The sequence below is a fragment of the Siniperca chuatsi genome, linkage group LG4, assembly GCF_020085105.1.
Source record: "Siniperca chuatsi isolate FFG_IHB_CAS linkage group LG4, ASM2008510v1, whole genome shotgun sequence".
NCBI lineage: Eukaryota > Metazoa > Chordata > Actinopteri > Centrarchiformes > Sinipercidae > Siniperca > Siniperca chuatsi.
In genome coordinates, this window is record NC_058045.1 from 29,699,403 (window position 1) to 29,713,508 (window position 14,106).

Sequence of the window (14,106 nt, forward strand, 5' to 3'; positions counted from 1 at the left end):
TTAGGTTTTAACCCACAGCTTTTGTTGTTACGGTGACCTCAGCCTGTGCTGTTGACTCAGATCATTCACTAAATTACATGTGGATGAAGCAGGATGAGAAATGATGACAAACTCATGCTGTTGTCTTGCCCTCAGTCTTGTAACGTTATTAAACAAACAGATTTCATTTGTCAAATGCACATTATGGACAGAAACAACTTTTTCCATCCCTCGAAGTTACATCTTTGGTTTGCAAGAAGCAACAGAAACACAAGGTTTAACTACTTGCTTGTGAATATCTCACACGTAAAGTCAGACTTAGTGTAGAGATACCGTCAGTCTTTCTTAGCAATAGTTTTACCTTTTTATCTCTTTGCTGCAGTAAACTCTTTAGCTTCAGCTTTACCTCCTTAAAAAGCCTCTCAGACGGCTCTGCTGTTTAAACAGTCGAGGTCAGACCAACCAAATGTGATTATTTTCAGCTGTGACTCTTGTTTCTTTTTCCCTCGAGATTTCCTGCGACAGTCGGCTGGCGAGTCACTCCGTCTTTTCAAAATGAAAGAGCCAATTAAGTGAGAACATCTTACAGTTTGAGATTTGGTTCTCCTGCAGCCTCTACTGTACTTCCCTTCATGTCAGAGGCACAAAGTTCATCTTGATACTCCACCACTGCTCTCGCATATCTGTCCCAGGGGCGACGCTGCAGGAACAACATCACAAACTTCAAGCGTTTTTTTAACAGCGGAGCCTTCAGTGAGGTCAAAGCAGAGAGTTTAATGATGTGATGAGGAGGAGACGAAGAGAAAACATCATCTTTTATTGCTGAGTCTTGAAGGTAAACCAGCTGATTGCAGCAGCGTAGAACATGAAGCAGAAAAAAACAGTCACAACATTAAAGGACATGACTAAATCTATAAAAAAGATGAATGCCATGAGATCAAACTCTATTATGGTTGTCAGCCTCGTTTCTGCCAGCTTTCTCAGGAGCTTAAAAATCAAACCTGCATTTAAACCTTTTAATATTAATAATAAGTCTTCTCCAATGGCTTCACCTATCCAGATAATATCTTGTTAACAAACGCAAACCCTGTTCTCAGATCAGTGTCCAGAGTCTATTTTTCAGTCTGCAAGCTTGTAAACTGCAACAGGAGCACATATAGTGTAACTATTCACGTCACACTCTACATGACTCAAGTCAGCTGATGTAACCAGCTATCATCTACAGTACTAAAATAACCTTTTTTTCATGCTGTAAAAACTTTACTTTCATGATATTAACATTTTACACTTCGTGCAACTACAAATTTTTTTTAAATTAACGTGGCGATTCAACGATTTTACACATGCAGATCAGTTTTCTGGTCAACAGCTGTACAATGTCTTCTGTGTCAAGTCAGAGAAGGTAACCCTGATGATGTCATAGTGATGTCATCAGGGTTATCTCAGCTTCGGCTTGGAGAATGCAAATATGTAACAGAAAGTCTGCTTTACAAACTGAAGGTGTAGCGTTTGAATGACGTTAGCCATGAAATTTGGTTCACCACGACTGCTAAGAATCAAAAACAAACTTTGGACCTCAACTTTTGTCCATCACACAACTTGGTTTTCTCTACAATGAGCATTACAGCTTCCCAGTGCTGCGAGTGTGGCTGTAGAATGTCTGGGTTAACTACACGGTATCAGCCTGATATTGTCCAGACCCGACAGACGTGGGGCGTCATGAACAAAGATAAGCGTTGGTACTGAGTTGATGGTTTTATCCCGTGTAGCGTGTCATAGTGGAAGTCAACTGATGCAGCATCTGGAACTGTAAATGCAGTTAGTACAGTCTACTCCATTACAATTCAGTGGGAAATATTTTACTTTTTACTTCATTACATGTATCTGACAGCTATAGTTACTTAGTTACATAGCTTACAAAAGTTTATAAAATATAATACCGCTAAAATATCCTTGAGGCTAATCCTGGTTTCAGTCTTGCTTTTTAAATATTCCGTGTTTCTTTCTCTCTCTCTCTCAGGTGGGGTCTGTATCGCTCAGTCTCTGAAGGTTCTTCGGGAGCCGAGACCCGGCGAGTTCGACAAGATCGTCCTGCGTCTGCTAGAGACTCCCAACGCTCGCGCTGTCATCATGTTCGCAAACGAAGATGACATTCGGTAAGAACACACACACACAGACACAAGTTTGATTGATGAAAATGGATGGATGGGTGGAAATTTTGAGGCATTTCATTGATTCAGTCTGTCTCTGGAGATTTATCCTAAAATTAGATATCATTTTCAGTTTTTACCAATTTTCACCAAAAAATGCCCCAAATGAGCAGATCAATTTCAGTTATTTTCACCTGGAAGTCCCTAAACACCCCAATTAGTTTACAGTAACATATTCCTCTTAGAGGAGCACAACTTAAAGTCTTCAGAAAGTTAGTGAAAACAGGGTGAAATCATAAAGGAGCTGCTGTTATGATGAGATTATAAACCAGTGTCTCTTTAAAGAAATAAAAAAGTAAACTTAAACTGAAATATCTCAACTATTAAATGGATTGCCATGAAAGTTTGTAAATACATTCTTGTCATCCTCAGGATGAATTTTTATCTCTGTAGTGAGCCCTTAATTTTTCCTCTAGCTCCATCATCAGGTTAAAATTTTAATTTGTATAATAATACTTATGTTTATGACCAAATACCTGCAAAACTAATGACATTCCCATCAGCCTCAGCTGTACTTTTTGTTTCATGCCTATTACCTAACATGCTACACTAATATGGTGAACATGATAAATATTATATCTGCTTTGCATCAGCATGTTAGCATTCATTGTGAGCATGTTAGCGTCAGCCTCACAGAGTCGCTAGCATGACTTTAGACTGTTAATCTTGTTAAAATCCAACTTTTTATCCAATTTTTCAAAAACCTTTTTTGGCATTATTGTTTTTTAATGATTCCATTTTTGCGAACTCTTTTAGAAAATAAAAAAAATAAATAATGTGTTGATCATCATCTGAAGGATACTGCGATGAATACAAACTACTAACACCCCAGTTCATCTGAAGTTAGTGTCCAAATATAACATAGGGCTCTCTCTCACACACACACACACACACACATCCTTGTATTTCTATCTTTGTGAGGACCATCATTGACATAATGCATTCCCTAGATCCTTACTCTAACCTTAACCATCTTAACTAAATGCCTAACCTCAACCCTTACCCACAGCCTAACCTTAACCTAATTCTAACCTAACCCTTAAATCCAAGTCTTAACCTTCAAACAGCCCTTGGAAGTTGTGAGGAGCAGCCAAAATGTCCCCACTTTCCAAAAATGTCTTCACTCTGTAGGTAAAAAAACGCGTTTCAGTCCTCACTATGTAGCAAGTGCAAGTACACACACACACACACACACACAGAACACACACACTTGATATCCGTTTAACAGCTGATGTTAATCTGCAGCTCTGAACACACAGAGAGAGAAATCACTCATCCTGAGACCTCAGAGACAAGAGGGGACGGATGAGACTGTAAAGGAGCAGACTGATCATCTCTCATGTTTGAACTCATTTCTTTAAAACTGATGTGAATGTACCAGAAACAGGCAGGGGAAGAGGTTGACATTTGTGGTTTCTTGGTGAAATGCCTCAACAATTATCTGATGGACTGCCATCAGTTTGGTTCACACATTCATGTCCTCCTCAGGAAGAATTCACTTTGGTGACTTTTCATCTAGCGCCATCATCAGATCTACGTTTTATAACTGTTGTTTATGACCAAGTGCTTGCAAAACTAATGACATTCCCATCAGCCTCAGCTGTACTTTAGTGTTTAGTGGTTTGGTGCTAATTAGCAAATGTTATCATACTAATACTCTAAACTAAGATGGTGAATATGGTAAATATTATACCGGCTAAACATCAGCATGTTAGCGTTAGCGTCATTATGAGCATTTACAGCCTCTTATGCCGGGTTCAGACTACACGATATCGGCCCGATAGCCGATAAACCGATAAACCGACCCAACAGACGCAGGGCGTCGGGAACAAAAATGGCTGTCGGGTGCAACAATTAATAATTTTATCCCGTGTAGTGTATCATAGTGAACGACAACCGATGCTGCATCTTGGTTATGCCTCATGACGTCCCAACAAAAAAACAAGCGTTTCAGAATATTCTTGTCTTTTCTCGTCTAGTATGAAAAATTCCATGATGTGTTCTCTGACGTTGACCAATAGAAGCATGGACAACTGTAAACATGGCAAAGCGAAAGAGGAATGATGTTGTTGGTGCTGCGAGGTGGAACTGTGAAACAGATTTTTCTAGGCTTTTCCGAACACAAGACAGCCAGTATCATACACGCCGTTTCCGACGCCGTTGTTTGTTTACATTCTTGTTCCGGGAAGTTGGCCCCTAGCACCTCCTTCATAATGACATCACACACATCGTGAAAGACGGCAAGCTATGATTGGTTTGGGACCAAAGTGTAGTCTGTCATGTCTCTCGGCCAAGTCACAGCAAGAATTTATGACTCTATAATCGCCTCATCTCATTTCATTTCATGAAAAATTAACTAAAAGGCAGTAAGAACTGATTCTCTTCTCTTTCTCATTGGCTGTCTTGACCGTTTCACCTGTGACCCTGACAGGCGAATCTTGGATGCGGCGAAACGCAACAACCTGACAGGTCACTTCCTGTGGGTGGGCTCTGACAGCTGGGGCTCCAAAATCTCTCCAGTGGTCCAGCAAGAGCGGGTGGCCGAGGGCGCCGTCACCATCCTCCCCAAGAGGGCGTCCGTGGACGGTGAGGCAGGATGCACAGAACGTCGTGTAACAAACACAGCACACCACGGTTCTGAAGGAGATCAGTTTCATAACATTTTCCTTCTCTCCACAGCGTTTGACCGTTACTTCAAGAGCCGCTCCCTGTCCAACAACCGCAGGAACGTCTGGTTCGCTGAGTTCTGGGAGGAGAACTTCGTCTGCAAGCTGGGGATGCACGGCAAGAGACCCGGCAGCCCCAAGAAATGTACAGGTAGGAAACACAGGTGGAAACACAGAGGTCAAAGTCTGCCTCTTCCTTCCCTTCTGTATCTCCTCCTTTGCTTCTTTACCTCGTCTTTACTACCCCTATTTCCTCCTTCCCTTATTAACCTCCCCCTTCGCTTCTCTACCTCTTCCTTCCTCTATCTCCTCCTTTCCTTCTCTGACTCCTCCTTCCTTCCACTACTTCCTCCTTTCCTTCTCTACCTCATTCTTCCCTTCTCTATCTCCTCCTTTCCTTCTTTAACCTCCTTCCCTCCTCTATCTCCTCCTTCTCCTTTCCTTCTCCTTTCCTTCTGTGGGTCAAAGAAAAAGTCCCAGTTTCTTTGGGCTTTAAAGCCCTTTGAGGCTGACTTATGTGATCTTGGGCTACAAAATAAAAATTTTGACTCAGAAAGTTAATCATTTACTTTCCTTCTTATGACCTCAAAAACTCTCTGCTGCATCCCAACACACACTCACTCACACACCCCTCTAATCCTTTCCCTGAAGCAACGAACAAAATCACATCATAGAAATCAAATGTCTCTCCTCTCGCCTGCAGTCAAAAGCCTCAAAACTACAGAACCATGATTGGGTTAAATCCTCTGTTCCTGAGCTGTTCTGAGGAGGCTGAGAGCTCATCTTTTGCATCCTCTTGTCTTTCATGTGATTATGTGTTTATTATTGCAGCTCTGGCATGTTTGCCTCCACATTTATTTCCATCCAGAAGGAAAATATGCAAACATCAGACAGACATGTGTCGTTTTATTCAAACCCAAAGCTTATAGTTCCAACAAACAAGTTAAAAGTATTGAAAATAATTATGTGGTTGTCGCGGCACCTGTACATTTTCCTCCTTTGCTTCCTTCCATCTTGTCTTTTTAGATCCATGTCTGCTTTTTTATTTCTAAAGGAAGGAGGCATCACTGTGACAGCATGATAAAATAAACCTGTAAACTTTTTGTTATGAAGTGGAGCTGTGTGATTGGTTGTTGCAGCTCTGGAGGTTTTCTCTGCTCAGGACCGTTTAGTGTTTGTGCTCCTGTAGAAAAGTTTCTTGAAATAATTCTGTAAACATCAGCACATTCAGCCGCGTTGTGGGTAAATGATCACTGACAATGAAGGTGGAGCAGCCAACAAACCAAACCTGGTGAATCAGCATTTATTTAGTTTGTTATACAGAAAGTTCCAGAAGGTTTGTGACTGGAGTTACTTTAATTCAAAGTTTTTATAAGAAGTGTCGCATTTTATTGAGCACAGCGTTAGTTCAGGCAGGCCACGATGTCAAGCTCAGCTCACAATCCCAGCTACATCAGCTGACAGCAGCTGATCTCAAGCCAGCCCACATCAGCTGATGGCTCAGCTGATTCCCTTCTATGCATTCAATTGGCAAATCTCATACAAGGCGCCTTATTTAAGCTGCTTTAGCCTGCCTACCTGCTTCTTCTGCAAGCCGCTTTGCAAGCCGCCTCCACCCCAGCTCCTCCTTTCATGCCGTGTCTGACTAATCAATGTCATTTCTGCTGTCATTGATACCTACTCTGTTCTGTACCCTGGGGGGGAGGGGGGGTCTTGCTGCTGCTCTTCAGGGGAGGGAGAGGGAGGTCTCAGAACAGAGCCATACTGCCAAATCACCGCAGATCAAATAAGTTTTCTTTGGCTAAAATGGTCCTGACTAAACTGAAAGTTTTTTCTGGCCTGTGGTGATGTTGGTCCGTCTGTCGAACACAACACAACTGTTACATGATTTATGCCTTCCTGGTACAACACAAAGTTCCACCCCCAGGTATACCCACTGCTCACTCAGGACTCATAGGCTTGTTCCTGGTTCCCGCCAGCATTCAACCACCTTTATTTGTCTTCCTGCCAGTTCAGCGTGGCACGAGGCAGAGCAGAACAGAGCACCATGCTCATTGAGAAAACCAGTGAGACTGTTTTATCCCTCAAATTAGGGCTGAATGATTTGATTTTAAAATGATCTAATTGCGACGTTTCTCATGAATGTTGTGATTTAAATTGGGATTATTTGCTAAAAATTAAACTCAAGACCTGTATTGATTGTCTGCATAATGTTAAACAAGACATATCGGGGCACCCTGGTACCCTAATGGTTGAGGAGAATACCACCTAACCACAACGCCCGCGGTTCGATTCTGGCTGTGGACTTCTGTTGGATGTCGTGCCCTTCTCTCGCCCCATGTTTCCTGTCTCTCTACACTGTGCCGTAACCACAGATTTATCTCTACATGAAAAAAACTGATAAAATCATGCAGTTGCTTGTTGTTTAGGGATCCCTTTTTCAAACCGGCCAGTCAAATGAAAAATAGTCAACTTAACAAGAAAATGTCACTTATTTAATTAATTAATTACGTATTGTTTAAAACACTGAGCATGACATTCAAAAGTGGTTGATTTATTGATAACAGCTACATATTTCAGACAATGTTCCGCTGTCTAACCGACGACCTCTGACTTCACAGACTTGCAGGATGAGCTGTTTGACAGCGTCAAATCCCAGACATCCAGATTCAGAGCTTTTAAGATGATGAGCTTAAAACGACAATATGATGTGAAGTTGAACTGAGAGATTCTGACTTCTGTTCGCTATCCGCCAGACCTACATCGTTTATTTTCATTAGATAAAGACTCGCCACTTTGTTGGTCTTTTTGTAGTGCTTAAACACAATTCATTCTCTCTGTCTTTCAAACTATAAAATATTATAGAGTGATGCCTCTTTATCTTTTTTATCCTAATGCTCGTTTATCTTTGTCAGAATGTTAAAAGTACAGACACCGGCATTCAGAGAGCATATTATCCATACAACAGCCGGGAGTTTATTTTTTTAAATTTGGCAGATTAATGCCCATGGTTTTAAATGACGTTTGTAGATGTGTTCAGGGCCTGATTTGAGCGGGACAACGACCAGGTGGGACTGCGTGGACAAAAACAGCCCGGTAAAACAGACAGAAAAAGATACGCAAATGGCATCATCATCATCATGTGAGTGAAAATCCACAGAACCGGAGAGATTGTCAGTATTTCATTTCATCGCGGCTGTCCAGGATCTTTTCCATGTTGGAGGGTTGACAGGGTCTGTTTCTCTTCGGGCCGCTCCAACACTCAACCTCTCCTCCATTTGTATTCATGAGTTGGATTTCTGACCGGCGCTGACTGCCAATTAACACACTGGATAATCATTTTGGGGCCCGAGCTCTCGACCTCGCGACACGGAGCATCTCTGACATCCTGCGTCGGTAATTAATCCAGCGTTCACTCAATCATGCTGAGTGTAACAATGAATATGAAAAATTTATTGTAATCAGCATAAAATACAGGAGATTAACTCACAGCTCTCATCGGATGAATAAACTACAGTCGACTGGAAGAGAAGAAGGCAGTGCGTTCTTGAACCTTCTGCAAGAGAACTCAAGATTTTAGATTTTCTAAAATTTAGGGGAAAAAATTAGTTTTAAAGATCTATTGGAATTGCAAGGAAGATACTTGAAGCCTGAAAGTAATAGTAATGCACCACCTTTCTCACAAGCATCTACTAAATTAGCTAATAACAGCAAATGAACAAGAACTCAAAAAATGCGATAACGACCGTTTTGCAGATGTATCTGAGCTCTAAGTGATGAATTTTCAATGGAAATTTAATTAATTTAATAAAAATTTAATGTCTTGAATAAAGACAAAGACAGACCGGCCTGACATATTTACCCTTTCTTACAGTGTGTTCACACAGAATGCCAGGCGAATTTGATTGCGTACAAAGTCAATGGAAAGACGCAGTTAGACACAAATTCACCCAGGGCGGCGCCAAATGGGACAAAGACACATCTGCGCAAAATTTGCACTTATCACGGGGCTTTTCTTCATTAACGCACAGAGATGAGGGGAAAAGGAGAGAGACTGACTGACAGAGTTCTGAGTCCAGTCAGAGACTGAGCTGAACACAAACACACACTGCGTCCGTTGCCAGCTCGCTTACAGCTAACATCTGGCTGTACAGTTGGTACATTGGCTGTTTGGGGTGAATAAACCGCAGACTGCACAAACGGCCCAGTGGTCAAATTGATCAACACTCCAAATGACCAGAAGTGTTCTTGTTCTGCCCATTTTACCCAGGATGCTCTGGGAGCTGATTTATGCTGAGCCAAGTGTACCAGTTTCACAACAGCCAGGCAGTTCAAGCATTAGCCGGGAGTCTCCACGGCCACTGGCCATACATGAACATAAACTAGTTTTCTTTTTCTATTGGAGTGGCAAAGGGAACGGTTAACCTCTGTAGTCAAACCCAGCATGAGCCGGTCCTTAAATCGTCTGACATATAACTTGTAGAAATTGATTTGAACCCAACCCATGTAGCCTAATTATAAAGTATCTCGTGAAATTGTCATTGTACAGATTTGATGCCATGGTAACTTTACTCAACAGCCTCATTTTTAGCCTTAATTTTTGCATCTATGGTGTTGAATCCAAAATGCCTCCTCACATTAATGCCTTTAAAATGGTTTGATGTCATGATTATCTATCTTTCTAGCTTCATCCATCAACAAAGAGAACAGCGGTCTGCAGTAGCTCACCGATACAATAACAGGTCATCAATAGACACGAGTGATGGTCTGTTGCAGTTATAAACTGTGAATTTTGAATTCCAACAGATCATTACAGACAAAATATTACATTTTTTCATTTGAATAGTAGTTTGAGTTTCAGATAAAAAGTGACATACGTGAATACCTGAAGTGTTACCTGAACTGGAGCTCGGGAGAACAGAGGTTTGACCTATCAGCTGTTCTGATTCTTGTGGTTTCTACATTTGAACAAAAGTGGCGTCCTCTACTTCTAACCTTGTTAAAAGTCATCATGGCCTCAGCTGAAAGCAGATGTACAGATGTAAATTAAAAGCTGTTGAATCTGAACTGAAATGAATTCTTCTCCTCTTCAATCACGTGCAGCTCGTGTCTGCTGAGTCTGTGCTGACTGCAGAGACCCTGCAGCAGGATGTAATCCTCCCTGATTCAGGAGGACTTCCTCTGTAGAACAAGGGGCCAAATCCTTTACAAACATGTCCGACACACGAAACAGGATTTATGGAAGGTGTTTGGTAAATACTGGCCAGTGTGCAGGTAGAAGTGAAACAGCAGAACAACAGCAGCGTCAGCGCTGTGAGAATCGCTGCTCTGCTCCGGCTGCTGATAACGCTGCGAGTCTTTACCTGAGCTCAGTGGACGGCTTTGATCAGTCTGCTGCTGTCAGGATGCAGCTCTCAACTGATTGTGTTAGAAGCTCCAGTTTGAGTTTTGGAGCTGCAGCGGAGTCATCACCCAAACAGCTGAATCAGCAGGTCAGCGTCCACCTGTGTGTGTGTGTGTGTGTGTGTGTGTATGCTCAGACACAGATGTTTGTGTTGTTGCAGTTTCTTTCAGGGCTGTAAAGAGCGATGTAAGCTCAGAGTGCTGAAAGGCTGCAGCTGTGTGTTTACAAGTAGTCTGCCTGGGTGTGTTTGTCTGTATTGTGTCATATGTGTGTGTTTGTATCGCACTGCTCCACTATAACGGACAGGGTTCTACCAAAATCTGTTTTCATTTACATAAAGATTATAAAGATGCAAATGTCTCAGTGTGTTACCTTGCAGGGTGGAGCTCAAGAAAACACAGAAATATCCAAAAGGACAAATTAATTTTATGCTGGAACGTCACCTGCACGCCATGACAGGAAATAGTTTGAGGAATAGTAATAGTTTGACATTTTGGGAAAGATGCTTATTCGCTTTGCAGTGAGCTGAAAAAATTGCTAACACTCTCATATCTGTCTGTTACATATGAAGCTACAGCCAGCAGCTGGTTAGCTTAGCTTAGCTCAAAGAATGGAAACAGAGGGATTTGTGTGTCAGGTAACGTTAAATTACTTGCCCAGATGTGCTGTTGTTATGATGTTAGCTATAGCAGCAGCAGGAGAGTTGTGAGTATCGCTGTCTGGAGCTGCTGTGCTGGCTCTGGGAAACCGTCTCGTCCTCTCTGGCTGTTAGCTTCACAGCAGCAGCTGTAGCGACAGTTTGCTAACCCACAACCTTATGAACACTATATGAGAGGTGCAGATTAGCTGGATTAGCAGTGGGTGTGTTCAGCGTTGGTGATGGTCCGGTGGAAATCATGCCAAATTACATCAACACTAAAATATCTCAACAACGATTGGGTCGATTAACATGAAATTTTGTGCAGACATTCGCGTTCCCCAGATGATGAATCCTGCTGACGTTTTGTCTAGCGCCACCATGAGGTTCACATTTGTGGTTTCGAGTGAAATGTCTCAACAACTATTGGATAATTGCCATGACATTTGGTACACAAATCCATGTCCCCCTAATAACTTTGGTGACCTCTTAACTTTTCATCTAGCGCCATCATCAGGCCAGAATTAAACTCTGAAGAGGTAAAAGCTTCAGCAACAACTACGAAACAACGAAAGAAGAAAAAAGAAAAAAAAAATTCTGCTTCACAAATTTGTTTTCATTTCTTTGACTTTTCTCTTCTGTCTTTGCTTTTTTGTGAAATATTGGATAGCTCTAGAAACAGGTATTTAAACAAAACCATGTGAGATGTTTAGAGAGGGAATGTCTCTTTGGTAAAACTGTTATCAACTCATAGACATCTGAAATGTGACAAGGTGCACCAAGAAGACACTGATTTAATATAAGGGATCACAAGCCAAAAATGTTGGGAACCACTAGTTTAATCTTTCATAATACTTTGTATTTTATAAATGTATCTGAATCTGTAAAGTAACCAGTAACTATAGCTGTCAGATAAATGTAGTGGCGTCAAAAGTACAATATTTCCCTCTGAAATGTTGCGAAGTAGAAGTATAAAGAAGCATGAATGGAAGTACCTTAAAATTGAACTGAAGTACAGTACTTGAGTAAATGTACTTAGTTACTAACCCCCCCTGTATTTAAGGCCACAATCTTCCCTGAACCTTAACCAAGTGACTAAAGTGATGAAACATAACCATAAGAAGGTTCCTTTAGTTGCTACAAGCAGATATTGTAGGAAAACAAATTGTCAGTGAACATTTTGTAGATACGTTTTGTATGAATATTTTACGACCTGCCAAATATGTTAATTAAATGGTTCCTCAATATGTTGATAAAAAACATAATTCAGGTGGCATCACGATTCTCAAAACATATTTGCTGTTGCAAATTGGTAGTATATAAAGGTAATTTTTAGGAGACAGGGTTGCTAAAAAGCGCTGTCTCTTCTCCCACACAGCATGAGAATGAATGTATGAGAGAGAGTTTATGTGTCTGTGAAAGCAAATGAAATCATGTTGGGCTCTGAATGAATGACCCCTTGTAGTTTTCCTGTAAATGTACGAATATCAGCTTAAAGCATCATACACATGTCTGTGTTGTAAACATCTGTTTGTCTGCAGCTGCAAAGCTTCAAACCCTCCACCAGAGAAGAAGAAGCAGCCTCAGGAGCGTATCACCAGCTGATATAGATTACAGCGCTCAGTAAGATCCCTCCAGAGGGCACAGGGGAAAGCTCCCGCCCATTAATTTTAATTAATTAGGATTATTAAACATCCATGAGACACGGTGGCCTCAGGTCTGAGGGAGACGTTCCATCACCCTCCTCTCAGGGATAACGTCACCTCTCCACCACTGCCACGTTCACAGCCGCTGCCACCATTGAGCGCCTCCTTTCCTGCCAGATAGAGTGTGTCGCTTTTAAAAAGCAATCCAATACTACAATTAGCACCCCAACCCCCCAATAACCTCTAGCCCCTCCCCTCTCCTGAAAGCCCAGATGAGAGTAAATTAGAAAATCCATTTTTTTCTTCCTCCTTCTCTTCCTTTATTCACACAGTAACGTCATAATCCCCTCCTCACAACAATCCCTTAAAATAAAGCACACCAAACACCTTAATCTAAAGGTGTTTTTTAGCCTGAGATCACTTCATTTGTTCATTAATTTGAAAAACGGAACCCCTAAAAACACTGTAATTTGTAAAGCCCTTAATTAACCTATTAAGTAGTTTAGTAGTAGTAAGTAGTTTTAAGGGGTACATGACTTTACCCATAATTTACACAATAATTTGAAATATTTGAGAAATTCATTAACGATTAGTTTGTTAGATGTTATTAAGGTTGGATTCTGGTTTATGTCAAATAATGATATATAAATTAGTCAGTATTCAGGTATTTAATAGATTTACCCAGATTTGGGCTAAATTAATTGATACATCAATTCTTTAAATTAGTTTTCTGCATGCATTAATAGGTTTTTCAAGACCTTCATTTTCAATTGAGGTGCAAATTCAGGGATAAAAAGCCCTTAAAAACTCTCTTATTGTAATAACATTACAGGTACTCCTTAGTTTGGACCTAATATTTTTCATTAAGGTGCAAATTCTGGGGTTCACCCAAAATAAGAGATTAATCAATGTTCTCCTTTGAGAAACCAAAAGGGAAACAGCCCATGAGCACTGCTGCTGCTGCTGAAAATGTATTTTATGTATTTTAGTTGCCCTTTACTGTCTGTTTTACACTGTATTGCCAGAATGACGAAGGCAAATTTCCATTTAATTTATAATGTAATTGACAACGTTCTTATCTTCTCTATCTATCAGTGCACTGCTAACATACGGCACATTCAACAGCAAGTAAATGTACCTGCAAAGGTCACTTGGGTCTGGTCAGATGCCATGTGTTTCTTACTTTTCAGTACCACTAACACTGTCTGCCCATGACTTGAAGGCTGCAGCGAAGGTTTGTTTACTTTGTTCTCGTTCCCTACGGTGTAACACCGGCACTCTGACCACTGCTGTCAATCAATCACAGACAGGGACACGCCCCTCCAGCCGGCTGAGACGAAAAGCAGCTGTCAGTCAAATAATCTGCATCGGTCTGAAAACCTCTCTCAGATCCTTTTCACAGTCGAGCTCCTCTTCCTCTCTGAAGGTCGAGATCTGAACCTCTGTGGCTCTGAGTCGTCCCTGATCTCTGGAGCCTCGGGCTGATAGATTCTCTGTCAGCCTTTCATTGATTGTGATCTATAATTAGTGTTCTGTTTGTTTGTGTGCGAGCAGCAGCAGCTGA

The 14,106-nt window shown here is 41.3% G+C and overlaps 1 protein-coding gene across 1 annotated transcript in view; it reads left to right on the forward strand.

Moving 5' to 3' along the window:
- LOC122874707 (metabotropic glutamate receptor 8-like) overlaps positions 1-14,106 on the forward strand; it is a 128,602-nt gene that overhangs the window by 72,089 nt on the left and 42,407 nt on the right. Inside the window, exons 4-6 of the mRNA XM_044192938.1 lie at positions 2,000-2,135; positions 4,621-4,775; positions 4,869-5,006. Coding sequence (XP_044048873.1) covers positions 2,000-2,135; positions 4,621-4,775; positions 4,869-5,006 — 429 coding nt within the window. The remainder of the gene's footprint in view (positions 1-1,999; positions 2,136-4,620; positions 4,776-4,868; positions 5,007-14,106) is intronic.